Genomic DNA, 27541 nt, shown 5'->3' on the forward strand with positions numbered 1-27541 from the left:
ACAATCTGAATATTGCTAACGTTGTTGTGTTGAAGCTGGATGTGCATCCTCTATAATTATCATGACTGCACACTTTCATAATCGCATGTCATGGCCACATTTGAGCTTCACCCTGGTGCATACCAGTAAGGGGCACGGCTTTGGTCAGAGACTCAATAGGAGGTGAGAGAGTAGCGGAGTGGGGCTACATTCAAATCTTGCAAGCTTTTAAAACTGCAAACTCTCGCCACAGCCAAGGTAAAATGTTCACTGTCAAGTGAGGACGTTGGAGTCAGACTCCCACTTGAATGGGACTTCCTGTGTCTTCTTTTTCTTATAGCAGTTGCAAAGCCAAAGAAAAAGTAAAACACAATGTTACTCCTTGGCTGCACGCTGAATTTAAATCTTGTAATGCCGTCAATTTATCACGATAATCCAACATGTCAGACATTTTGTCCAATTTTACAAGCCTCGTTTTCCTTAAAGTCTGGGTCGCATTCCGAATTGTTTGACGTCAGGTGCGCATGGAAGTCACTGAGAATTCTCATAAACGTGAGTGTGTAGTTTGCATTCAGTGCCAGGAAGTAGCACTTGGGCCTAAGTGACCTCTCACTCCTGTGATGAATACTCTGCTCAGTACATTGTGTTTGCGCTCTGTCGCCTCCAAAGTTCCCATCAAATACCTCTCCCACACTTTACTCTGCTCATATAATACACTGTAGTATGGTGACTAAAATGAACCACTTTGCCAGAAAGAAGGGTGAATTTCTGTCCTTTAAAGGTACACTTTGTTCTAATGTAGGTAGGGGTAATAATTGCATTCCAAGGTTATCCTTTGTTGCAGCTCCTGTGCAAAGGAAGAACAGATAAACCCGGATTGAAAAGCCATATTTCTGAGGATACCAATCCATTGACGAGCCACGAGCCACCAATAGGTCAAATTATTTTCCTGTTATTATTCCGCTCAGCAGGTCTTCTGTGTAGTTGCCCATCAATAGAACAAAATAGACTAGAAAATATGGAAATTCAGAGTATACAATAGTTGGACCTGGCACCATATATGGTCACTTCCATTTAGCTTCTTGATGTCTATTGTCTTTCATTTGTCTGTGGTTAAGCAATACAGAAAATAAAAATGAATAGAGAATTTACAACACAATACAATACATCTTTATTTATTTCTCGCTTTCACAACAGCTGCAGGTTTTAAAATTGAACTTTAAAAATATATATCTATTTCTAACCATTTTTAGCAGGGGTGTTTTCATTTTTGTCGCGGGCCACATTGTCATTACAGTTTTCCTAGAAGTGTCATTATAACTTTGAACCCCTATAAATGTACCCCCTCAAATTATTACATATACAGTACACAACAAATTGATAAAGAACTAATTTTGAAACCAGAAGTCAAGAATAATAGTTTGTTCAACTTTAACTGTCCTTGAGTTTGACACCTGTGATTTATATTAAAAGAAGCATAACCTAATTGCTGTAATTTTAATTTAGTCTCTCAATCAGTGGAACACCCTTTTTATACATACTTTTCTTTTGACTTAATTTACAGAATAAGAAAAATACATGGGGAATAACACATCCGCTTTTGTCAAGGGTTAATGTAGTCACTCAACCAATCGAACCCCCTTTTTTTACTTGATACTTTTTACTAAATTTATAGTACAAGACAAATAAAAGGAAAAAATAGATGACTATTTATGTATGCAAATTAGTCACTCCTGTACTGTACTGTATTTACTTTGCACGGGTTGCGCGTGCTCGTACGCGTGTGCGCGCCCAGCAGGCAGGGCTGGGATTTTCGGGTTAAATATTCAAAATGGCGGACGGAGGAGCAGCGAGTCAAGATGAGAGTTCAGGAGCAGGTAATGATTACCGCATTTTACATATTCATACTCATATTCAAACGGCCGCTACAATTTATGAGAAACGAATACACGCGTGGAGGGAACGTCGATTTAACGGCAAGGGATGATAACGACTCCTCCGATTCATCTCTGGAAACGCTAGCCAGCTGTAATTTGACATAGCAGGAAACGAGCTATTGGCCGTCCGACGACAAATTACACGGGGGAAACATGCCTCCCCCTTTGTGTGATTAGACGCCTGTATGGCCGCTACATATTCATACCTCTATCGACAAACACCATTTAGCATATTTTATTAATAAACACCAAGTCGCGTCCGCGTTTGACACATTTCTGTATTTCAATAAGACCCGCGCTGAAGTTGAAATGGCGAGCGAGCTAGCGTTAGCCTCGAATGCTAAGCGCTAGGCTTTGTGTTGATGGCAAACGGTGTGCTATGCTTTTTGAACCAGCTTTGCATATTCATTTTTCGGCGAGACGAGCACCGGGGTTTGCTGCTTCTGTTGTGACCGGTTGAAATAAAACAACCGTTCAATGCTCTCTGCTGTTGTGTGATTAGTACATGGTCACTTTCTGTATGCTTTTTTTATTGCCTTTTTTCCTCCATCATCCTTTTGTGCTCGGCGCAGTATGGAGCTACAGTAGCCTGTTGTGTTATTCATGCGGGGCCTGCTCGAGCCGGAGTGCGCCGTTGAGCAGATTTTATCGAGCGGTGGTAACAACAATCCGAGGAATGGGCTCCGAATTCGGCGGCCGATGTTTTTAAAATTCCGGATCTCGTTGAACGAGCAAAGTAAACGCAGTTGCATCAAGAGAATGGCAGTTTCACGTTGTTTTTGTATTATTTTTGGGACAGTTAACGCTTCGCCGTGCTTTCCCTTTTTCAAAAAGATTCAGACTTATTGGCGACACCTTTTGTCTCCCCACACAGGTACAAAGATAGTACCTGTACCCCCTCCTTCTCCTCTCTCCCCACCCTGGGGCAGTAGTGAGGCCCACTTCCAGGAAAGGCACAATAATAACAGGCAGTCAGGGCATTCTTAACTGTTCACTGGAAGCTTTCATGACTGGGCAAGACGCAGCTTGATGCCGCTGTGTTTTCTGTTGTTTGTGTAAAGGGGGGGAGGTCAGCGTATTTAACACGTTTAGACCTCAAACTCGGGTATCGCGTTTCTCCTCGATAGAAATTCTATTAGGGGAAAAAACTTTACAAAACAGTTTTCATTGAAGTACAACAGCTGAAGAAAAAAACAACAACAGTGGTGCCTTTAGATACAAGTGTAAGATCGTGTCAATAAAACTGCATTCAAATGGAGTCCATCTCTCCTTTTGCAGTTTCATAAATTAGAGCCATCCATTCAAAAACAACGAACCCCTCAACTTACACAAGTCACCAAACTTCGAGACTCTTCCAGATATAAGCTGTTGTTTTTGCTTTGACTGGTGAAAAAAAAAATGCTTAATGGTGGTCGTGAGTTCACCTGACTTATCAGCAAGTAGTGGTTTGGCAGAAGGTTGCTGAAAAGAGGTTTCAAGCCATTTATTGCCTCTCCCAGTTGAAGTTTATTGTCCAACTGAACATAAAACAAAGATTTAAATCAACCAAATAGCTTTCCTTAGAAAAGTCAGCTTAGTTGAGCGCCAAAGATGGGCTAAGTCTGTGCCGTGGTGTTCGGACTCTTAAAGCAAAGGAGGAGCAATACATGGAGACAGATAATGTAACGAGCACGCAAACAAATTTCAATTATTTTTTGTTTGTTGGTTTTTGCGAGTAGTGGATAGGTTAAAATAATATGGCATTTGTCAAAGGATGATGAAAAAAACTCATATGGTTTTTATGCAGGCTGTCCCTAAAGTCTGGAAATTCTGACAATGCTTTTTTCCCCCATTTGAATAAAATAGTGTTAAAAATGTACTTTCTTGAAAGTACGCATTGTCCATGCATTGTTCATAAATTTTGTGGAGCACCTAGAGGACTGAGTGGGACAATGTTGTCCACCCATGCATGCATGCATGTGTGCGCTGCATTCAGACAGGAAAAATATGCAGTGTCTTTGCAAGTCAAAGCAGGGTATTGAAAGGAGCTTGTGTCTCCTCCCGACTTGACATAGCACGAATTGAATTGTTACACTATGAAGCTATTAAAATGTGTAAAGATCCAAAATAATTGTCGTGATAGTTTAATAATACTTCAGATTTGTCACTTTTTTCTTAAACCACAAAAATAAATTCTAAATATCAATATCAGTGGAACCTCATGCTTAATGACACTGCTCCAATTTGGTTGACTTTTGAAACTAAATTTACCTTTGTGGTTGTTAAAGAATGATTTCAAACCCTTCGTTAACTTTCGTGGACAGGATTCTCTGGAAACATTCTTGTCACATTCCTGGTCTCTTGTCAACATTCTTGAAAAAATATATAGTTTATCGTTTGATGGTTTGCCAAAGAAGGTCTAGTGAGCCGCGTTGGTAGCTTATGCGATATGGTGACATCATGGATTGTGATAGTTTCATTAATGGCACATGCCTCCTGTAAAGCCTGGTCAAACTACAAGTTACTTATTAAACTCCTGAATATTTACATCTGATAAGAAAGCCATTTGCATCCCCCCCCCCCCCCCCATTTAATCGGTTATACAGTTCACCCCGATTTCAGCCTTGTAGTTGCGTCATGAATATTCATTGATGTAAACAAGTGTGTTATGAATAATGCATCCGCTGCTGTAATAAATTCAGAACATGCCTTCCCAAAGGTACAGAGAAAGCTCCAGTCGCACAAGTTTCTCCACCACAGTGGGTTAAAATTGTAATGAATCACAGTTGTGTGCTTGTGCACCGAACAGATAACTCCTTGTGTGATGCGTATCTGAGACTCATTTATGTCCTAACATGACAAGCTATTTCTTTACACGGCCAGTTAAATGCCGTATGTATTGTTCTGAATTTTATGTCGGTGTGTTAGAAATCAGGCAATTTTTTGAATAGGAAGTAGCTAGTACACATGGACTGCTAATTCTGATTCAGTTTTCAGTAGTTGTCATCACATTTCTCCTCTTTGTCCATCGATCATACCCCACTGTATTGGGATCTCCAAAAAGCCAAAGTATAAACAAAACTGTCTTTGTGCCAGTTGGGATTTTTCCAGAAATGTTTGTTTGAATCCTACACGATGTCACTTTTTTACATTGTTTGATTATTAACTCCGTCCATCCATTTTCCGTATTGCTTATCCTCATTATGGTCACCGATGAATTGTAGCTTATTCCAGCTGACTTTAAGAGGCGGAGTGACTTCTCATCAGTCAAAAAGCGCTCTATAAATAAAGATTGTAGAGTATTGTACTCCACGCAGGAAGGCCACAGCCTGTATTTGAACAGTTAACTCCCTCAAGCTTAAAGTTGCAGAGAATAATGTCCAGCATGTTTCACAGTCAGCTCACTGCTCAGACATACACACGTTATCTTGATGTACGCCGCGTGTATGATGAAGATTATAGGCGCTTGAGGGGAATGTGGATGGACTAATTATGTTTGGTCTCTGTCTCGTGTTGAATCTCTCTGCTCGCATTAACCGCTGACAGCCTTTGTCGTATAACTGTGCTAATGAGAGAGCCATTTAAAATTCTCTATGCAGGGTAATTGTCTCATGCGTTGTTCCGCAGCAGTCTTTTTTTCTTTCTCACATCGACCAGCTGAATAACTTATGTACACTGAGCTTTTGCAGTCTCTGTCCCATGGTATGAACATCACTCATGTTAAACAAAAGTCTACGTTGTAAACCGAGATTTGGTTTGGATAAAAAAAAAAAAAAAAGTGAGCAATCAAGAAACTTGAACTTCTGTGAACAAAATGTCGAATTCACACAGTAACCAAAGCAGCTTGCAATTGACTTATGTGATGCACTGTGTTTCCTCAAATTGGCTGCTCCCAAATCAGCTGCAGAGAATACCAGTGTAGTTTGCTAAAATATATACAGTGAAACTCCTCGACAACGAAATCATGTTTGCGGCAAGAAATTTTTCACAACAGGGGACATTTCACAATAGCAAATTTATCTCGGATGTAAACACACACACACGTATGTGTACTCTTTATTTTTACTCCAACAGTGCATACGTATGAGCATACACTTATTTGACACTTCATATAGCCAGCGCAGAAAGAAAAAAAAAGGAAAAATATTGCGAAATTTACGATCAGCATTTGCTTTCACTTACATCATTTTCTTGCATGATGTTTTTTATTTTGCTTCCTCCATCTTTCATTTTTATTACTTTTATCCTTCAAGCGTTAAAGCTTTTCTTCACTCCTTGGTCAGCAAAGGTCCGTTTTTGTAGCCATTTTAGCAACACAACGTTCGTGCTGCATCTGAAACTAACAATAACAAATACTTCCTGTACTACTGCGCATGTGTAAGCCACTGTGGTGTTTCCTGTTGCCGTTTCCGAGCTAAGCAGTAGGAGTCGCTGTAGGCTGAGGTTGTTGTTTTCGTTGTAGTGAATCTCATTGCGAGGCAAGGGCAGAGAAAAGGATTTCATATAACGCAACAGGGGGATTTTTCGTTGTAGGGGAGCAGAAAAGTGGGAATGGTTTTAATGCATGTAGATTTTTTTCACACCAAGGGGGATTTTCGGCCATGTAGGTTTCGTCGTGGGGCAATTTCACTGTAATGTCAGCTATATTATAGTGACATTACAGTGACAGAGCAGTTAAGTGTTTGATACTGTAGCAAGTTGCAATATCTCTGAAGTTTCATCACCTGGTGTACGTATGGGTTAGAATCACCGACAAACAATAAATGAGCTATGGCTCCTGATGGCACATTCATTTGCACTTGGCAGCGGAATGCAGTTTGCCCTTGATTTTCCCCCCGGTTGCAGTAAGTCACACATGGCAAAGTATAAATGCTGGTGTTGATGGATGGGGACGCGTGAACCAATTGCGCACGAGTGGAACCCATGCTGGTGTAAATGCTGCAAACTATAATGTGAATGAAACATCATGCACATCTGCGGTCCATGAGCAAGTCAAAAGCATTCAGCGTGCACACGATGCGGAAACTATAGAGGGCTGGTAACTGTGGTGACTTTTACCTGCAATGTGTAATACAGTGATTGTGTTGGAGGGAGCATTAAAATGTATGGGCGACCACATTAAATTTTGACTCACCCACCTTAAAAAAAAAAGGTTGCCTAGGCCTCCATTTTGGTCGCAGTCTGGAGCCCTGATGTGAGTCTGTTATTTTTGCCCACCATTGACCAGGGTACATTGTTGAAAATGTTTTGTTCTCTCTGACAGTGCAATATGAAAGGTTGGATGAACATGACATTTTTTTTTCTTCCCCTGAAAATGGAGATACGAGACTTCCACCAACTGCCACCGATATGATTGCATTCAGCAGTTAAATTATTCAGCACAACCCGCCTTCACATTACGTCATCAATAATATCAGCAAGCCTACTAACCTAAATAACATTCGAATGCTAAACTGGGAATGTGTGTTGTTTCACTGTATTTACTTTTAGTGACAAATGTGTTTGCTTTGCCATGATATCGTACATACTAGTTACTGTTGGGTTTGTTTGACTAGTATGCAAAATCCGTCTTGTCAGGCAGACGGGGGCAAGGGTGGATAAGTGAAGAAGTTGAATAAAGGTGTTACTTGCTCAGCTCCTCCCCCTGCGGACTGTCCCACGCATTCCAGTCTCGTCGTTGGGGCTTCACTGGACACATGTGCACCCCCCCCACACACACAACACGCTTCCCCCGCTGTCTTAACACACTGGCTAAAACGAATTCAAAGCGCCTTCAAAAGTGAAACACTAATGAAATGTAAAAGCCAATCTAAATATGCTAATCCCCCTCCACAACCACTTCATAAACATCGGCAGCAATCTGCTTGCCACCCACTGGCTGTGGAATGCTTGAGCCACAGGGTGTCCTATAAGTAATGACATGCTTGTGTTGCATTAATGCAAAGTTATTTCTTTCCGATTGACTGAGTACCCTCACATCCCTACAGCAATCCTCATAATACTGCCTATCCCCGGGGTCCATGAATTCTGTGGAATCTCAGTAGCCACTCTTGCATGAATAGTCAACCAACAGGCACTTACTCTGCTGTCTGGGATAACTCCAGCCTTTACCTGCTCTTACCTAATTAATTTTTAGCTATGCGCTCACCTTCCCTCTGCAGCTCCTCACCGCCCTCCTTATTCCCTGTTTTTTTTTCCTATAGTCCTCTAAAAGACATCCAATTAATATGCTAATGAGCTGATAAATATTTATACAGCCCTTTAAATTATGCAGAAAGCTTTCATTCCGTCCCGGTGTGAAATGCGTCACTCGAAGGACTTCAAAGTCTTGCATTTCTAACGAGGCGGCGGAAGATTTGCATACGGCTTTAATCAACTGAATACTGATTATGCATCATTATAGAGTTGGAAGAGGCGGCTTCGGGTGGAGTGCGCCAGCTGCACTTGTCATTTGTTTCATTCCTAGCAAGAGGAGAGAAACTTTTTTTTCGCAAATACATTGGAAGCGCCAATGTCGAACAGATAGTTGTTCTAAATTCAAAACAAGTTTTACCAACAGGAAATGAAGCGAATTAATCAGTTTCATACTCAAACTGTCACTGTCGCAATACATTTAATCTCAATGAAGATCCTGAAAGTGTAATATGTACACATTCATTTCCGTTGAGTAGTTTTAATTTTCTCTTGTTTTAAGATAAGATATCCTTTATTTGTCCCACGCTGGGGAAATTTACAGCCTACAGCAGCAAGAATGTGGGTAGAAAGAAGAAAAAACAAACAAACACCGTTCAATTAAGTGCAATATAAATACAAAATGGATAAATCGCAGTGCTATTTACAATTGTTTTTCACATCATTTAAATTATTATTATTATTATTATTATTATTGTTATTGTTATTATTTTTATTCAGCAGTCGGTAGGAACGAGCGTCGGTATCTCTCCTTCTTGCAGCGCGGGTGTAACAGTCTTTGGCTGAAGGAGCTACCTAGTGCTGTCAGGGCGGGCTGGAGGGTGTGGGAGGGACTGTCCATCATAGCTTTTAGCTTCGTTAGCATCCTTCTGTTGCCCACCTCCTCCAGAGTGTCAAGGGAGCGATTTTACAGCGATTCTTATATTCAAGTGTATGTGAAATTATAATTGTGAAAAACAACTTTACTACTTTAAAAGTTGAAATCATTAGATTCGCGAGGCAAAAAAAAACGATACATGTCTTCAGTCCCGGCTTGGCATACTCAACCGTACTCCAAAAAGAAGCAATGTGTGCTTCATTGTTTTTTAGTGAATTGGACTTAGTGAAGTAGTTGTGTGTGGAGAGGAAAATTTTTTTTACAAATAGGTTGTTCCATGCCAACCCCCCCTCCCCTCCAATGAATATCTAAACAACAGTGGATCGCTGCTATTCACCGGGGATACCGTCTCGTAAAACTGAAAAGCCATGTATTCTTGCCGGCCATTGTAAATGCTTTAGGGAAGAGAAAAAAAATCGAATAAAAATTTGACCTATAATTTGACTGTGAAATTGACCTTGTGGATTGTGTGACTTTAAAAAACTTCAGGAAATGTAATCTCTCACATCTCTAAAACGGATAACTTTAAGAAACGTACATTTTTTTGTTTGTTTGGCAGCAATAAGGAATCAAAGTATCCATACTTTAAATTTGCAATGAATATTCAATGACTACTCAGTGAATATTCAACTTTCAATGATTACTCAATGAATATTCATTGAATATTTGTTGAATATTCATTGAAAATCTGAGGGTTTGACTTATTGCTGCTTAACCAAAAAATAGAACATCTCTGAAATGTTTGTTTTAGAGAACAGGTTAGTGGTTACGTTTCATGAAGGGAAAAAAAAGATCATGTGATCATCAGGGTCAATTTGACATTCAAATTAAAAGTCAAAAGGTTAAAGTTTCCAAAATATGCATCGATCATCGACATGATTGCAGATTTGGAATCAGTGTCATGCTCTCTTTCTGGGTAAAGTGCCTCTCGCAGCCGTTTAGGCTGTTTTGATGGCCCGCAGGCAATGGACGCGAGCACTTTAACCGTTTAATGCTTTGCTCCCGTAAAGTAGTGAACGACGCACTGTGACAAGGCTTCAGCTTGTTCAGCGCTAGTTTACTTAAAAGGCACTAAAGTGGAGTTATTACCTCTTGTAGTAGGCGTCCGCCGACTGGCCGGCCGGCTCGTCACCACGAGTACACATTCCTGTCTCCAAGATCCATCATCTCCACTTTGCAATAACTACATAAAACCTTTTGTTCCCTTTTTTTTAGTCTATAACAACCAAGACCTTGGGCATTGTTTTAATATTTGAGTATTGCACTAATGTCCGTGCAGTTAACATTGAAGTGGCCAAATATTAGTTCCGGGTGTCATAAATATGGTGTTAAAATTATTAATGATAGTTTTGAGGCAGAAATTTGTGTGTGGTTCAATTTTTTTATTTTTATTTTCTTTTTTGTGGTTAACTTTTCCCAGCCTTTATCCAATGGTTATATCATCACATCACTTGTACGCTTCGTGTAGTAGTGCAACAAGAAAAGCCAAAGACTTTTGGGCTGTGTGATGTAGTAGCTATAGCAACTTGGGCTGTGTGATGTAGTTGAGGGGGGGAGAGAGAGGGAAAGAGAGAGAGAGAGAGGGGGGCAGTGCCACAAGAAAAGAAGATAGCAGGAAGGAGTGCTGCTTGCTTAAACCCTGTTAACGTTGTCCGTGCGCATATCCCAGTGTTACTCGGTAAAGCGCGACTGCTGCTCTTGACCGCTGCTAGTGGGCCACGAAAGAGGGGGGGAGGGAAAAGGGCAGTGGGAGGAGCCTCGCACCGGAGGCACTGAAAAGTGGGGAAGGGGTTTGCCCGACGGAGGTATTTTTTTTTTTTTCACTCAATAGTCTCTGCAACCATGCTTGAGACCACAGGTGGAGCTTAGGCTGGTGAGTTTTTCTGTAGTTTTTTTTTAAACGGGGCTGCGATAGAGTTAATAAGTAGTGGGTCCCAATAGAAATGAAAAACACCAACCTGACGGTTTTTAGACACTTTTTAGAAACTGCTATGCTTATGCATTCCATTCCAAATAGCCCTTTTGTGGTTTTGGGCTACAGTGGTTGTATTGAGATCGTCATGCCGAGATGAAGTACATTTAAGCGATTAGAATCGAAAGAGAATAATTACTGTATGTTGGATCATCATGTTTTCTCCTGTCTGTCTCTTTCAGATGTTAAAGTGAATAATCAGTCAGAAACTACTAAATGTGCAATGGAAAGTGGTGACAGGAACACTGGTGAGTGAATTTTCCATCATTCCTTTCCTTTGCTCCTTGACTTTCAAAAGGCCTCTTATTCCTACTTGTAACAGTTGCCAAACAGCTGATGACATGTTGGATGACTGAATTGGACCAAAGCGACGATAAAATGTTCGAGTAACTTCTTCTTTGCGTGGTGCCAATGAAACTAATGATTTGACACTCATTAGATGAAAACATATTCATTGCGTGGTATTCACAAAGAAGTGCTAGTGATTATGCATGGTTGTATTGATAAACAAGATCCATGCAGGTTGCTACTTAAGGTCTGACAACAGATGTCGACAGCAATGCAGTGATACTTCTTCATTGTGGGTTTCCATTGTTGTATTTGTACTTGTGTAAGCAAAAACATCCTTGAACTCGCCAGATGTTTGACTGCGTGTCCGTCCGCAGGGATCCCAATCAATGGATTGGATTTTCAGAGGCCGACCGTGCCAACCACAAGTGCAATCACCAATGCACACGCACAAGCCCTCCTCCAACAGGTAACAAGAAGGTCACACATGCTTCATTCTGAAAATCTGGTTTAAATGAGTTACAGTGGAACTTTTGTTCAAGTCCTCTCCTGTATATTTGTATAAGACTTGAAAAAAACAATCACAGCTGTAACGGCGCTTTACGTATGATGATAAATAATCATCACTAACACAATAATTAAAATGATTATAATAAAAATGAAACAAGAAATACAGTAAAATAATCTTATCCAAAAAAAAAAATAGCTGCGTTCCCATTGGCCTTGGGCATAGAGGAGGTCCAGAGCCATAATCCCTCTTTTGCACAGTCTACGTGTTGTCTGAAACTATTTCTAGATGGAAATCTCCATCGACCATTATGTGGGTGCTGCGATGTTGAAGTTATATCGCGATCACATTGTCAAAAACGTCACTCAAGTTGGCTACAGGCTGAATTTAAACAAACAACTGCAGTTTTGTAACATCCGCCCGATTGTCAGTTGGTGATTGGAGTTGGTTCAACCCAAATCGCGTGTCTCACTTATATGGCAGGGGTTTTTTTCTTTGCCAAGTACAATAACGCTTGTACACTGCACATTGCTTAAATCCAGCAATATTCATAAAAATCCACCGGAACAATCTTGAAACGGTGAACCGTTTTGCATTTAATTACACGATTCTCATACGACCTCACCTTTTTACTTGACATATACAGTACATTGCAATTATTACGCAAATTGTTTTTCCTCAGATGTTTATAAATAGTCTATATAAACGGCACTCAGCATTCAAGTAAACTGTTAGAGAATAATTTCAATTGTTGTGCATAACAGTGTTTCAATACATTTTATAGTTGGTAAATCACTGAAAATTGTCATTTGTTGCATTTGGAGTATTCAGAGGCTGTATATGCTGAAATCAAAAGGTTGGATGTGAACTGCCTCCCAGCCTTATAGATCTTTGCTTGAGGATGCTCCAAAGGTTCTGAACAGGGTTGAGGTAAGATGTGGGGCCGCACCATGTGTTTCTCCCCTTTTGTGCCCACAGCAACCAATGATGCAAAGGTATTCCTTGCAGCATAAGATTGTTGACTGATGAGTGCTGTGCACACCTGGATGGTCAAAATAGATGGAATAGGCCACCATGCCCTAACCAGGCAGCAACATTGGCAGGGAGTTAGCAGCAGAGTCCTGACACGAGCTGGTCCTTGAAGGTGTGAAAGTAACCTCTGAAAACTATGTGGAGTTTCTGACTGACTAATTTGTTCGATGCTACAAAACAAAGAACAGAAGTAAGGAAACAAATTCATCTTCATGCATGACAATGTTATGCCGCAAGAAATTCCTCCGCATTATGGGCTGCTATGGGCAAAACAGGAGAGTAACCTGTTTGTGGCCCCCATCGTCCCCTGACCATCAACCCCATTGAGAACCTTTGAAGCAAAAGGTTTATGATGAGGGTAGGAGGTAGTTTACATCCAAACAGCAGCTCTGGGAGGCTGTGCGGACATCAGAGAGACAAATTAAAGCGGAAGCTGTCCAAAAGCTATCAAGTTCAACGGATGCAAGACGTTCAAAGCTTCTATCAAATAAGAGGTCATATGTTGGAATGTAACTTGACCTGTTAAGATATTTTTCATTGAAATAGCGTCTGGTTTCATCAAATACAATAGCCTGATGTTGTAAATTCAACAAATGACAATTTTCAGTTCTTTACAACCTACAAAATGTTATGAAAAAATTGCTGTGCATAATAATTTGAAACAGTGCATTTCAACAAAAACTTCCTTTTTATTTTTGAAAAAGAAATTATCAGGTTTATTTGTAAACATTCAAATTATTCTGTAATATTTGATAAATTGAAAATTTCCAGTTCAATTTGCATAAACTAAAATTTGGGGGAACACATAATTGGCATTGTAATTTGGAATGCACTGAAACAATAAAAAAATTTAAAATTATACTTTGCCAAGATTTTATTATCGTGACGAAATATTAGTTTGTAGCAATTGAAATTATAGCAATTTGAAGTCACCCAGCGTAACGGAATGGACTGGGTTTCACTAAAGAGTTTCCGCTGTATTCGAAGAAGGAATTTAAGTTGCGTTTGAAGAGGTTTGCTCTTTGGCACTCATGTATATACACACACAGGCAGAACAACCTCATTTAAATGAGCCCCGGCTCCTTTGCCGTCACCAGGCAACAAGGCAGATTAATCAAGCCTGTATGCTAATTAGCTGCTCTCGCCGTTGCCTGGAAACAGATGGCAGGGAATATGCAAATCTATGCAGGATTTACATGCGCCACATAACCGCTATTTTAATTAGCAATTGCAGCGCCTGCCCTCCCTCGCACCTCCCTTGTCTCAAAAGGCTGCGGCACATTTTTAAGTGCTCGCTCTTGCACTTTTTCTTTGACTTGAAATCGTCTCACTTCCCGCAGAGACTTCAGCCGCTCGCCAAAGGTGATCAGTTAGTAGATGGCTCAAAATTTGTGATCTGAATTATACATGAAATAAGGCTCAAAATGTCTGGTCTGAATTATACATGATCTAAAACATCTTCAGCCATACTAAAAAGACGAGCTCACCAAGTCAACAACCCTCATCTTATGCCTCTCCCCATCCACTAGTCAAAGTCGGAAGACTCCGGAAGTGCTCTTCCGACCTCCGTCCACCAGAGCACATTGCCTCAAACCCAGCTCATGTTGGCCGGGGGATGGATTGCAGGAATAAGTGGCCTTTTGCCTTTATAGGCTGGTTTACGGCCATACGGCTGACCGAAGTGAGAATGCTTGCCCCGATTTCATTGCTACACGGCGAGTGCCAACTTTGCCACATCTGTCTGCTCCATCTTTGTGGCCCTCAGATTGTCTCTGAATATTTCCTTAAGCAAAACATGTTTTGCCTCAGTAGGCTAATCACATCTCGGCTCAGTGGCTATGTTTCACAGGCGATGCCTTCATGTAATAGAGTGGTTGGCTGGGTAAACGGAAGTCATAATTGCTGTGCTGTTTGATTTGAGTGACATCATGGATATTCGCACTTAGGCCTGGCTCAACTGCATTAGTCTCCGTCCATATTGCCTGCCTAACTTCATTTGTTAGGCTATGACAGGAAAAAAATTCAACTTTGATAGCTTTATGAAAAGTTAAGTGAGGGGACGAGACTATAAAATAAAGTAATCCCATTGACCTGTATTCACTAGGTCCGTGCCTTCCAATCTATAGCAAGGAACCAAGGGGTAACATGAAAAACAGGTTGGATAGGGACTCTTGAGGACTGCACTTGGGCACCCATGTTTTGTACCATTCAATTCTCCCTCTGTGTGAGATGTATATTCCCCCCCCGCCCCCCTTTCTAATTTTGTGTGTTGTTCTCTTCTCCCCTAGCTGACCCTGACCCCCCAGCAGCAGCTGTTAATCCACCAGGCCCAGGCTCAGCTCCTGGCTGCGGCGGTGCAGCATTCAGCCAACCAGCAGAACGGCACCAGTGGGGCCAGTATCTCAGCCTCTGCAGCCACACCCATTACTCAGCTACCCCTCTCACAGCCCATCCAGATATCTCCTGTAAGATAGTCATCATTCTTGTCAATTTTCTATTTATTTGGAATTTTTTTTTCCCCCTGGGTTGTAATGTTTTGAAATGCCAAATTATTTTGTAATCAATGAACCGTTTACTGAACTATTACTCTCACCACAAATAACTCAACTTCAAGCTTCATGTTTCAAGTGTAATTAAAGTCGGCACTGTTTCTCAAAAGAATGCAGATTTGTGGAAGATTATTGTCAATAATCTCCTACCAAGCATTCAACCACACCCGCGCCTAGTGCATGTTGGGCTTTTGATGACGTATAGGTCAAATGTGTCTGGATGAGCATTCATACTAGACACATCACATACATATCTGATTTATATCCACATACGAAAGAGGCCCGGAGTTGGATTTGAAAATCCGAATTGTACGTTTCTACTGTATGGGGGGCAAACTGATCTGTGTCATATATGGGCAAAGCAATCGGAATTGAGCTAAATTGTGAACATAGCTTCATGTTGTGTTTGTGCCATGAGAATTACATGGAATAATTCATCAATGTACGGGCAACGACATATTGGGCGAAAACATCAGCTGCAGACCTGTCATGACGACGAAACAGCAGTAGAGGATATTTAGCGTATCCCTTATAGATGATGTAAACCTAAATGGCAGTCATCATATGTGTCGTCTTAAAAATATTGTTTTTCTCTCGGCAGCTGCAGCAGCAGAATTTAAGTCTGCCCCAGTTTGTGCTGGTGCAGCCCGGCCACCCGATCGCCACTCCGCTGCAGCCCGCTCAGTTCATCATCTCCCAGACACCACAGGCCCAGCAGAGTAAGAAAACAACAGTCTCAGGGGAAGTAAAAGATGAGGGACAGTAACAAGAGCTGATTTTTATTATCTTCCGTCCCTTGGCTGTTGTTAACTGTGTAGGCATATTGCAAGCGCAGAGTCTTCTCACTCAACTACCTCAAAGCCAAGCTAACCCCCTGCCGACGCAACCGAGCATCACTCTTGCAGCACAGGTTGGTGTTATTTTCAGATGAACGTGTTTCATAAAAACCCCTTTAGCACCCTCTCTCAAATCTTATTGCTTTGCTTTTTTTTTCTTATTTCTTTGTAACATTTAGCCTGCAACTCCGACACGTACCACGACAGCCACACCTATTCAGTCGCTGCCCCACAGTCAGACGCCACCCAAACAGCTGGATACGCCCACTTTGGAGGAGCCAAGTGATCTGGAAGAGCTGGAGCAGTTTGCGAAAACATTTAAACAGAGACGAATCAAACTCGGCTTTACACAGGTACCCTGCCCATGGAATATATTTTATGGCTCCTGTAATATTGTCTTTCGTTACACTCCGTGTCCCTCCATGTGACTAGGGGGACGTTGGCCTGGCCATGGGTAAGCTGTATGGAAACGACTTCAGCCAAACAACTATCTCTCGCTTTGAGGCCTTGAATTTGAGTTTTAAGAACATGTGCAAACTCAAGCCACTGCTGGAGAAGTGGCTAAATGATGCAGGTTTGTCCCTGAACCTCCTCAAACATATTTTATGTGCACGGTCCAATTGGTGCGGTCATCTCGACAGTTCCTCGCCTTTACCTCCCTCTCCTTCTGTTGCGTCGGTGCTGTTTGTGCAGAGAATCTGACATCTGACCTGGGGCTGTCCACCCCCAGTGCCCTCGGCTCCCCTGGCATGGGCATTGAGGGGATCAACCGCAGACGGAAGAAAAGGACTAGTATAGAAACCAACATCCGCGTGGCCTTAGAAAAGAGCTTTCTGGAGGTTAGAAACCAGTTGTATTTAAAGCAACATACTGCGTATCGTTAATTGAAGCAATGAGACTGGCTGGGCGGACCATTTTTTTTTTTTTTTTTTTAATGTTAAAAGATGTGGTAGTCACAAGTGACCTGTACTGACAAGGTCTGTTTGGCTTCTTTGCCCTCTTCAAGCAGAACCAAAAACCTACCTCTGAAGAGATTACCATGATCGCTGACCAGCTCAACATGGAAAAGGAGGTGATCCGGGTCTGGTTCTGCAATCGCCGTCAGAAAGAGAAAAGGATAAACCCCCCGAGCACAGGCGGCATAGGCGGTACCTCCATAAAAACCATCTTTACACCCAGTAGCCCTTTGGTGAGGAAGCACATGCACAAGAAATACAGGCTCAGTTGGCTCATTTGCCCTTAGATTCGTATTTGGTTTTTAAGAAATGTTGGCATAAGAAGTCAATTCATATTTTATTTTTCAAGGTGGCCAGCACAGCAAGCTTGGTGAACAGTCCGACGATAAACACACCCACCACTCTCACTATAAATCCAGTGATGCCTCTCACCAGCACCAGTGTGTCCAGTTTATCCTTCACAGGTATGTGTGTTACACTGGTACCTCAAATTTATGATAATTTCCAGTGGGTATTCCTACCTCACTTTCCAATATCCTTCCTAATGAACAAGACTCTGAAGCATTCATGATGGCTTGTGTGATATACCGCCACATCACACATTTTATTTTGGACACTTATTCAGAAAATTCTAGTACAATTTCTAGACCTTTAAAGCTTTTTACTTGGGACATTGTACTGTATAAATCTCATTTTCCCCACTCCAAATAATCCCTAATGACCCACTTTCCTTCCAAGGCACCACAGTTGGAGTCACAAACACTGCATCTGTCATCTCCACCACACCCGTGATTACCACAGTAACCAGCTCGCCGTCTCTAAGTCCGTCCCGGACGGCTGTTCAGTCCAACACCACAGAGAATAAAGTCAGTACTCAGGCGCAGGCCATCGTCACCCAGGCCCCGACATCCATAGGCACCACCCTCGGAACGGGCCAGGTGATGGTGGCTGCACCAGGTCTGTCCACAGCGTTTCAGGGGGCTGCCCAGTTGCCCACCAGCGCGAGCTTTGCGGCCATGGCTGCTGCGGCAGGGCTGAATCCAGGATTAATGGGCTCCTCCTCCTTTCCTCCAGGGTTAGTAATTCCTCCTTCATTATCATCTCGTCAGTGGTTTTCTTCCATAGTTTATAACTGTGTGTTTGCAGTGGGGCCGTGCTCAGTCTGACCCCCGGTGGCCTTGGCAGTGCCCTGACTCCTGCTGTCATGAACAATAGCATGCTGGCCACAATTCAAGGTAAGTATCATTTTATGCCTCATTTTACTTCACAAATATTTTCTGGTGGGATCACTCAGATATATCTACATACATGTGTACTGTATGTATGAATACAAATGCGAGGCATCATAGTCCCCAAATCCTTGGCCTGAGAAATGAAAAATTGACAAAAGCAAAGAGAAATCCCCAAAAAAACAAACCACCAAATATTACCAATGATTGCTTCTTACAATTAATATAAAGATGACTTTCGGAAAATGATTGAAAAGAATAAAGCTACAAAATGGGGTATTACAGTGTTTTGTGGGGGCGAGGGGTGACAAAAAAGTTCTGCTCAAGAATGTTTTGCCACTACAATTCAGTTTTGATAGCCTATGACAAGGCTTTCTACAGGTGTGTGCTTCGAGTGTTAAATTTTAAGTGGATTACTAAAATATCAAATCAAATTGTTTACAAATGAATATGTACAGTACATGACTTAAAGGCAAAGGACATTCATTGCACTAAAGTGCTCTTGAGCTGAATACATTCATCTCAACATCATCGCAACATTCATTGCATACTAAAAGATAAATATCCTCTCCAGACAGACAATATATCCCTGCTCGGATTTGTAATTTGTGTTTAATGGATTTTCCCACTATAAATGTAATCACCTCATTAAAATGACATCTACACCTTTCCGCCTCATTAAAAATACAGAATCTTAGAGTATGCAAATGCCACTTCCAGAGAAAAGGTCACCTGATAGACACAAGGTGAGTCATAATCATGATTAAAATGGTGATTAATGTAATTGTGTTTATCATTTTGGCCATAATCGTGCAGGCTTAATTTTAAACCACACAGATAATACTCTGGTAGACACCATGTCTCAATTAAACAAATAGTTCTGCTTATTTAGACTAATCAAGAATTTAAGAACTTGAATGAAAAGTGCTGATGTGCATTACTTTCTCATTGTGAAGTGTGCTCTAAACAATGATTTATAACATCGTAACCGATTTTTACACACATGACAAGGAAAACAATCACGATGTATGCTTACTGCTCTAAGTGTTTATGCATGTGTGTGGGGTGCTGTATGGGATAGAACTGACACTGCACACCATACAAATAACACATGTCGTACCAAAACTGACCCGTGAGTGGCAGCATGGTGTCAGGGACCATCTAGACTGCTGGTAAATATATATAAGAGAAACGGTAATGGTTCTCTTGAAGTCCGCAAGCTCGAGACTTGCGTGAGCAATACAAGAGATGCACACCCCGAAACATAACCCGTAAAAATATATGTATGACAGGTGTTTTGATTTTGGGGGGAAAAAAACCCTCCCAAAGTGCATGTATACATGCAGATGTGGCAAAGACTCTTTTCTTTTAACAACCTCAGCTAAATTTAGTTCCTCAGCTACATGGGAAGATGAGATCCCAGTCGAAAAGTGAAGTCAACATAGTTCTTTGGCACGAATGCACTAGCTTCCTATTAGACTTATCTTGGGCATGATCTTGTGGCATCTGAGGACGTTTCAGAAAGTGCACAAAAACCACAAATTGAGTTTTTTGTTAAACAGTTGGAGATGGGTTCCACAGAAAATAACCCACCTAGGTGAATTTGCATGATGACGGTACTGTAATACATGGAAGTAACAAGCTCCACACTTACCCAAACGGTTATATATCTTTATTGTCCAATTGCACAAACATTTTCTTCAAGTTTGCAGTGAAGTAAATAAGTATCGGTGGTTGAAGCTCCACCGATTTCTTTTCCAAATAGAAATGCCACTGCTCAGACACATCTTTCGTTTATTTGTTAGACACCAAACAACTTTTTCATTTTTCACTACCGGTGTCCCTACAGCCCTGGCGTCAAGCGGCACAATCCCAATAACGGCACTGGATGGAAGCAACCTGCTGTTCGCAAACGCATCTGGCAGCAACGCACCCAACTTGGTGACCACACCACTTTTCCTCAACCCCCAGAACCTGTCGCTACTCACCAGCAACCCCGTCAGCCTGGTGTCGGCTGGGGCGGGCGGGCTGCAGGTCACCACTGACGGCCATCACCAGGTCTCCACGGCCGCTGTGCCTGTGCAAGCCACGACGATTACCACTGCCTCCAAGGCGCAGTGAGTCCGGCTGCATCCGGAATGAACGCCCTGTTTCTTGAGCTGTGCACTGCTCTCCTCACACATGGCACAGGAAATAGGCAAGGTCGTTTGATTTATGGTTCTGCGCTTCACTAACACACACACATATATCTGCTCCATCGTATCTGTTATTACTTAGTCTTGTCCCTTTTGCTTTCGCACGCCCAAAAAAACAAAACAACAACCACCACACAGGGTTGTGCTTGACCTTTTTGCTTCTGGGTTCTTCTCTCTTAATCTTTATGATCTTTGGACACAGTAGCCAAATGTGGACTGGCTTCTTGAACCAGGAAGATAATTTTCCCTCGATACTGTCAAGCTCCTCACATTTTGTACATACGTCCTTCTATTTCAGGCAGTCTCATTTAACATCTTTTCTGAACAACTTCTGAAGAAAAAAATGATTTTGCTCTTAACTTATTACTAACCTCATAATACATGTTATCATTAATGGGGATCAACTTTTACGTTTGTTGGAACAGGCCTTGATATGAATCATATCACTTTTATTTTCTTTGTTTTTTTTTTAATGTATTGTTTTTTTCCCAACTTTGCAAGTATAGTAAGTTAAGATTTAAATATCTCTTTTAAAAAATGGTGGTTGTAAGGCTTTAAAAACAAGTAATAAGTGGCCGATATAAAGGTTATCATTGCTTTAAGAAGCGCAGGGACCTGGTTGGTCTCTATGGGTTTCTCTTCCTGGAAACACTGACTTTTAACAGCCGCTGAGCTTGTTAAAAACATTGCCGATTGTAGACACTGATGGAAAATGACTGAAAACGTTCAACAGCTTTAAAAACACATGGAGTGAAACAGTGGTTAAAGATGGAGGGCAGACATCTCCGCGTGTTGTGTAAAGCTCAGAGTGACACTGAGACTTAAGTAACCAAATGATCCACAAGGCTCAGTGGTTTGAACTAAGATCACCCGTCAGGGGGTGTGGTCGTCACACTAAATGTAGGGTGATGTTGACTAAATATATTTTTTTCTATCTTTTTCTTTATAATGGTAGTACCGTCATATCTACTTGTGCACAGTATCTGTACCAAAAAAAAAACTGGATTGATGAGCTGTTGTGAGAGAAATTACCTTTTCCCTTTTGTTTGCGGTCGTTCGAGTGGCTGCGTACTTTAAGATATACCAAAAATATTTGTTAACGTAACTGTAGTCGATGTAGTTTAGTTGATCTATTTATGAACAGAATCTCTCATTTTGTCAGCGGAATATAAAAATGCAATATTTTCATCATTTTCCAAAGATTACCTTTTTTATTTGAAAGTCTTTCATAGATAATAATTGGCAGCACAATTGACCAAAAACCAAGGAAGGGCTGGATTGCAGCATGACAAACTTGTTTCCTATTTTTATTTCACTGGGCCTCACCCAAACATTTGCTCTCAGAGCCATTCGATGGCCCTGTTTTAGTAGCATCTATTGGGTGTCTGTGAAGCAGAAAAAAACTCCTTTTTTTTGCGGGGTTTGTACAAATAATACAGCCATAAAACAACAGCTTGAACCAAAGTGGTTTTCCTTAATAGCGGCTGTGCCTGTCTGAGCACTGCAGTTTCCGTTCACAAATGTCAGCACCCACTTTTCTTGATTTGGTGCAGTTGGAGAAGGACGGGTGGAATGCTCGCTTTAACAGCCTGCCCCTCCGTGATTTCTTAATAGCTTTATTAGCACATTGTGTGAAGAGCAGGCTTTGTGGCTCAGGAGTCTGTAAGGCTCCACTATGTCAACACTAGGGATGGGCATTGGAATTGATTATGAATTTGGAGATGAATCGCGTCTCAAAGTAAGTGACATTGAATGCACTACTGGTGGATTCATTCGCCACTATCATAACATAATAGGTTAATTGAAGAATTTGGTTTGTTTGGAATTGGTGTTGATTCATAGTGTCCTGAAGCAAACGGGGCAAATTGGAGTCCACTACGTGGCTGGAACCAACAAAGGTGCCATTGATTCAGTCGAGTTTGCTCCTCAAAGGTTTAAAACATTCAAGACAGTATTTGTCATTCCTATCAAATATAGTGTTTCAAATATTCTCCATAAATTGATCAAGTACAGTAAATTTTGCAAAGTGCTTATCCTTTAGACATAAACCATGGTGAGCCACGAGGCTCTTATCGAGGTCCACTCTTTGTTCACTCATCATGTAATTTACAAACAAACCCAAAATAACAACCAGTGATAAATCGTTCATGCTGATTTTGTCAAATGCCCATCCATAGTCAACATATACTGTAGATCTGGTCATCGCTACCATTTGAACCAGCATCTAAACAATGCAGTGCCCCAAAGCTTTCTCAGAGCCTTGGCTCCAATTCGTCACTGCAGCTTTTTGGCTGAGTACTGTTATGTGCCACACATTCAACTAAACCCCAAAATTATAGCGTCACTGTTCTGCTGCTTCTGACTAACCATATAGCAGTGATTAAGAAATCACTGTGCATGTCGCCAGCAAGATATCGTCTTGTACTTTTTTTCTGTCAACTAATTTTGACTGAATATACCTCAGCAGCACTTAAACATAAGGTTCACATTTTTTGAAATGTCGTAATACAGTGTCGAATGTATAAGTAACGCTTGGCTCGCCATTCACAAGTTATACTGCTACATAGGAACCGTACATGATAGGACAACTACTGCTTTTTCTCGTACTACTATTTAATTTTTCTCTTCTGCGGATTCATGGTGATTGACGAAGAGATCATTCTTGCCAAAGTAATAGCCTTTCTCTTTGCAGCTCGGCCGGCTTATGGCTGCTCGTGTCTTTGAGGCCGCCACGCACCGATGGAGGCCAGTTCTATTCCGCTGCCGTTTGTAGTCACGCGACATCCGAACGCATTTGCGAGACGAACCGGACACCATCGGTGCTATAGGATGTTACTGATATATTTATCTGAGGAAAGACCTAAGAATCTGAGAAATGTTCTTTTCTTAATTCTATACATAGATATATAGATATATATACACACACAAACGTGTAAGATATCATATTTTATATATGATCCTGTATGTTACTCATACTGAATGTAGTGTTTATGACCCCCAAATCTTCCTAATTTTTTATTTTATTTTTTTTAAAGCGGTTAAGACCAAAAAAGAAGAAAAAAAAACACTGCGGTCAGTGCGCCAGTCAAAGACATGACAATGTCTATTCGCTAGGGGGAAGCGCTTTGACGCTCAGGTCGTCTGGCTGGTAAAGCGGAGACTCTGAAGTATGTTTATTTTTAAATTTATATGTTCATTTTTTTAGTTGAGTCATTTTGGACTTGATTTGCTGTGCTGTTTTAAACAATCATTTTTTTTTTATGCCTAACTGATTTGTATAGTGTGAGAGGGCACGATCACTGGCTTTCTTAGTTTGACAAAGACGATAAATGTTATCATTTATGCCTTATTGTAATGTAGATGACATGATTGCATTGTAACGTCTGTCTGTGTGTCTGTCTGTTCGAGCTTAGTGTCGCTAGGTGCATTGTCACTGACACGATACGGTGTATTTTGGGCATTTTGAGTGTGAAATGCTCACTTTGCTACCTGTGTATTTTAGGTGTGACTCAAGCAATGCCTGTAAGAAAAGCTTTACTAATAATTTCAACAGGTAGGCGTCCGGATGTGAATGAGTGAGCATTGTGGAGTATTGAAACGCAGTCTGCAAACCATTGTGCATTTTTTTTCATCATTGACTTTGGAGATGGGATGGGCATAATAATCGATTAATCTTAAAATTAATAGAATTTGGTTGATTTTTTTGATTGTAGATTGCTATTTTGTACCATGTCGTGAAGCAATTGTGAAAAAATAAGGTACACTTATTTGTTTCAACCAGCAGATTTGCCGTTCCTTCTGTCTACTTTGGAGTGCAGGTTTTCGCTTTCCTTTGAAATATAATGTATTTTCCTGACCTTCAGGCGCTGTTTTTCCCTACTCTTTCCACACTGCGGCTGATAATTTGAGGTGATTTATTTATGGATTTTTACTGACAAGCTTCAAGCCGCCAATAGATTTACACATAGTTTCGACGCATCTTGACCAATGAAACTATCAAACACATCACAGTGGACCAATGAAACTGTCCGAGTCTGCCCTCATACTAAATATTCATCAGCCAATTGCGGTTAGAGTGCACATTCGAGAGGGCTAGTAGGTGATAGGAGTGGATTTTCACCCCCCACTCCCACAGAAAAAAAATCCCATCCTATAGTAACCCTGTCACATTCTGGTGAAAACCACTCTTGTCCTGCTCCCATACAGAATGACTCCCATACCACTCCCAATTTGTAGGTCAAGTGCGTGACAAAAAACAAACAACCAAAGTTGCAATTTACTCATTCATTGAACAGTTTGTCACCCCTTTTTCCTCATTGAGTCTCAGAGGATTTTTTTCCCCCTACTGAATAATCCTGTTCCCATGAATTTGTTTTTTATCCTATACCGTACCAATCCTATGATAAAAGGTCAAGTTGACTCTCATCCTGTGAGATTCCTGAAAAAGTGAGTGTGTGCGTGCGCGCACGCGTGCGTTCGTGTGTGTGTTTTAACAGATTCAAATTTTGTGAACTGCTTATCGCTTTTCTTTTAGAGCGCCTCAAGGTTCTAATGTTGGGCCACTATTTCTTTCATCCTTAATAGCGTTTGAAAAACATTCTTTCAATTAAGTGTATTTTTCTATATTCGAGCAACGAAATTTGGACAAATGCCCATCCCTATTTTCACTTGTTGGTGACAAACGCTGTTTCATGGTTTCAGACCTGCAATAGTTTGTCAACTGGCTTTGCTTCGCTTCATTTTGATCAAGTTGCAGATCCCGGTGGATTGGTACGTTAAGTCGACCCACCGCGCTTTTTTTTCCTTTTTTTTTTTTTCATAACGTTGACAGATGAAGCGTGGGTGCACCAGTATACCTCATTTCTAACTCAAAACTGAGTGAAACCTACTTAATAAGAAAATGTTTGAAAACATATGAACGTGTCCTCGGAGAAGCCCGCTCATTCTTGATGTGATGCGTCCTCCACGAGGGGTACACACCAGTACTCACGAATGTTTGCTTTCTTTAACAATGTCTCTCGCACACTTTACCTGGATTACTCGTCCTTTTTAATTTGACAATCCTGCTTATTTTCTGACTAACCTGGTGTGGATGCTTTATCACCCCTTCCCTTTCCTCCCACCAGCTTTGCAAGGTGGCGCCATCCCGTGGTAACAACATTAACCAAAGACTAATAACTGATTGTACATAAATGCGGCCCACCCTCTTGCCTCACTGCTCCTCATCGAGCAGCTCACCCACACGTGTTTGGGGTGCATTAGCTTTGACTGCATGCGAATGTTTTCGCCACGGTCGGTGCTGCAGTTTTCAGTGCCTGTGGGTGGGCGGGGGTACCCAGAGAGGCTCGGGATTGGGGTGGTTGAGAGGGCTTCTTTGATGGACACTTGTTTGTGGTAGCTGGGTGATGTTTGTTAATACACACTGAGGGTTAATCCTGTGCACTCTGTACATGCTCAGGATTCCTTGTGTGTCTGACCGTCTGTCTATTTGGAGCGCTGTTACTAGAATCCACATTTCGCCCTCTGACTTTCTCTCTCAAGGACTTTGTTTAAAGAAGAAAAAAAAAAAAGTCCATCCCAGGACATACAACCCTTGAGTGACACATCCCAAACCCACTCGATTTCACTGCTGTAAACGCATCACACTGTGTCCTCCCGTCCTTCCTTCCGTACCTTTCCTCCTTCACTCATTCACTACAGACTGATCAACTGTGACACTATGCATCCCCCGGTGGGGTATTCAGTGACACTTTGCTCAATGCTTTACTCCCAAGTGAGACATCGGGAACCCTCACAAGCGCTATAGATCCCAAAGCAAAACTCCAAATATTTTAAACTTTTGTGTGTGTATGTGTGTATGGGCAAAACACGGATACCAAAGATATCTCTTGTCAACTGTCTCTCTCTTCCTAACCGCCCTGCAGCATGTGTATTAAGAGACAAACCCAGCACTGGCTTTGAGTCCAAGCCTCAGTAATTCCAAAGCTCAGATGTATATTTTGATATCTTTCTGTCAAGAAAAAAAAATCAAGTGTGTGGAATAATAGTCCGTTTCTTGTTTGTTGTCATTTCTCTCTCTCTCTCTCTCTCTCTCGGTCTCTGTCGCAGCATGGAACTAATTGCAGACCTGTCTTACTAGGTTGAAGACATTGTATTTTTGTATGTTTTTGGGCGTGTTGTGCGATATCAGCCAAAATGACCAGGGCTTTTATCGAAAGATAAAATATGATGAAAAACGATTTTAAAAAAATCCAATATGTAGATATTCTTTCTGTCTATCTTCAGAAAGTCATTGTGTAAAACTACTCACAGTGGACACTTTCCCCTCGCCTTTTTTTCTTACTGTTTTTTTCTCTGCGGTCTAATCTTTTTAGCAGAACTCTTAACATAGAGTTACCATCTTGGACTAAATACACTGAGGGACACTGTTCCCAAAAAAATACATGGAAATACAAACAAAAAGGAAAAAAGACAAACAAAAAAAAAACGCCTCCAGCAATGGTGGCATAAAACTGAAAGACTTTGTAGGAGTTTCAAGTATGTGAATCAGGATGCATAGTAGTTTTTGATGGGTGTGTCTGCTGTATTTTTTTTACACATATACAAATCTTTTACTGTAAGTGTACAGTTCTCTTTTGTTGTAAACATCATTAAACCATTTTCAAGTGTTTTGACATGAGCTTGTTTTGTTTTCATAAGGTGGACTGAATAGCCGTTCCTCAAAGCACAAAATCGGCCAAACGATGGCTCATTTCTCAAAAATCTGCTGATTATGAATCTTCCCTTGTTTTGTTTTTTTCCCGTAGCCCAACAGGTTTTTACAAAGAAAAAACCCCTGATGTGCCACACTAAAGTAAAGACATTTTCTTTTTTAAAAATCTGTGTCAACATTTTTCTGTCAACCAGTGTCCTCAATGTAATGTTAAATGACTACCTGTCTGACAGTGTAAAATTTCAAAATTGTTCAATGAATGTTTGTTCCAAAGGTTACAGGTGTGTGTGATGTTTGCTA

The 27541-nt window shown here is 41.2% G+C and overlaps 1 protein-coding gene across 1 annotated transcript; it reads left to right on the plus strand.

Moving 5' to 3' along the window:
* Positions 1–1810: 1810 nt before the first annotated feature.
* Positions 1811–27203, plus strand: LOC147198239 (POU domain, class 2, transcription factor 1-like). Its single transcript, XM_086124446.1, has 14 exons — positions 1811–1856; positions 11119–11184; positions 11602–11693; positions 15053–15229; positions 15915–16032; positions 16132–16223; positions 16329–16502; positions 16582–16718; positions 16829–16988; positions 17156–17338; positions 17455–17569; positions 17844–18180; positions 18252–18340; positions 20184–27203. Exons 1-14 carry the CDS (start codon positions 1811–1813, stop codon positions 20453–20455), a joined length of 2058 nt encoding a protein of 685 aa, XP_085980572.1. The 3' UTR covers positions 20456–27203.
* The last annotated feature ends 338 nt before the right edge of the window (positions 27204–27541 follow it).

Source organism: Hippocampus guttulatus, chromosome 11 (genome assembly GCF_054856545.1).
Source record: "Hippocampus guttulatus isolate MCC_2025c chromosome 11, RoL_Hgut_1.0, whole genome shotgun sequence".
Classification (NCBI taxonomy): domain Eukaryota; kingdom Metazoa; phylum Chordata; class Actinopteri; order Syngnathiformes; family Syngnathidae; genus Hippocampus; species Hippocampus guttulatus.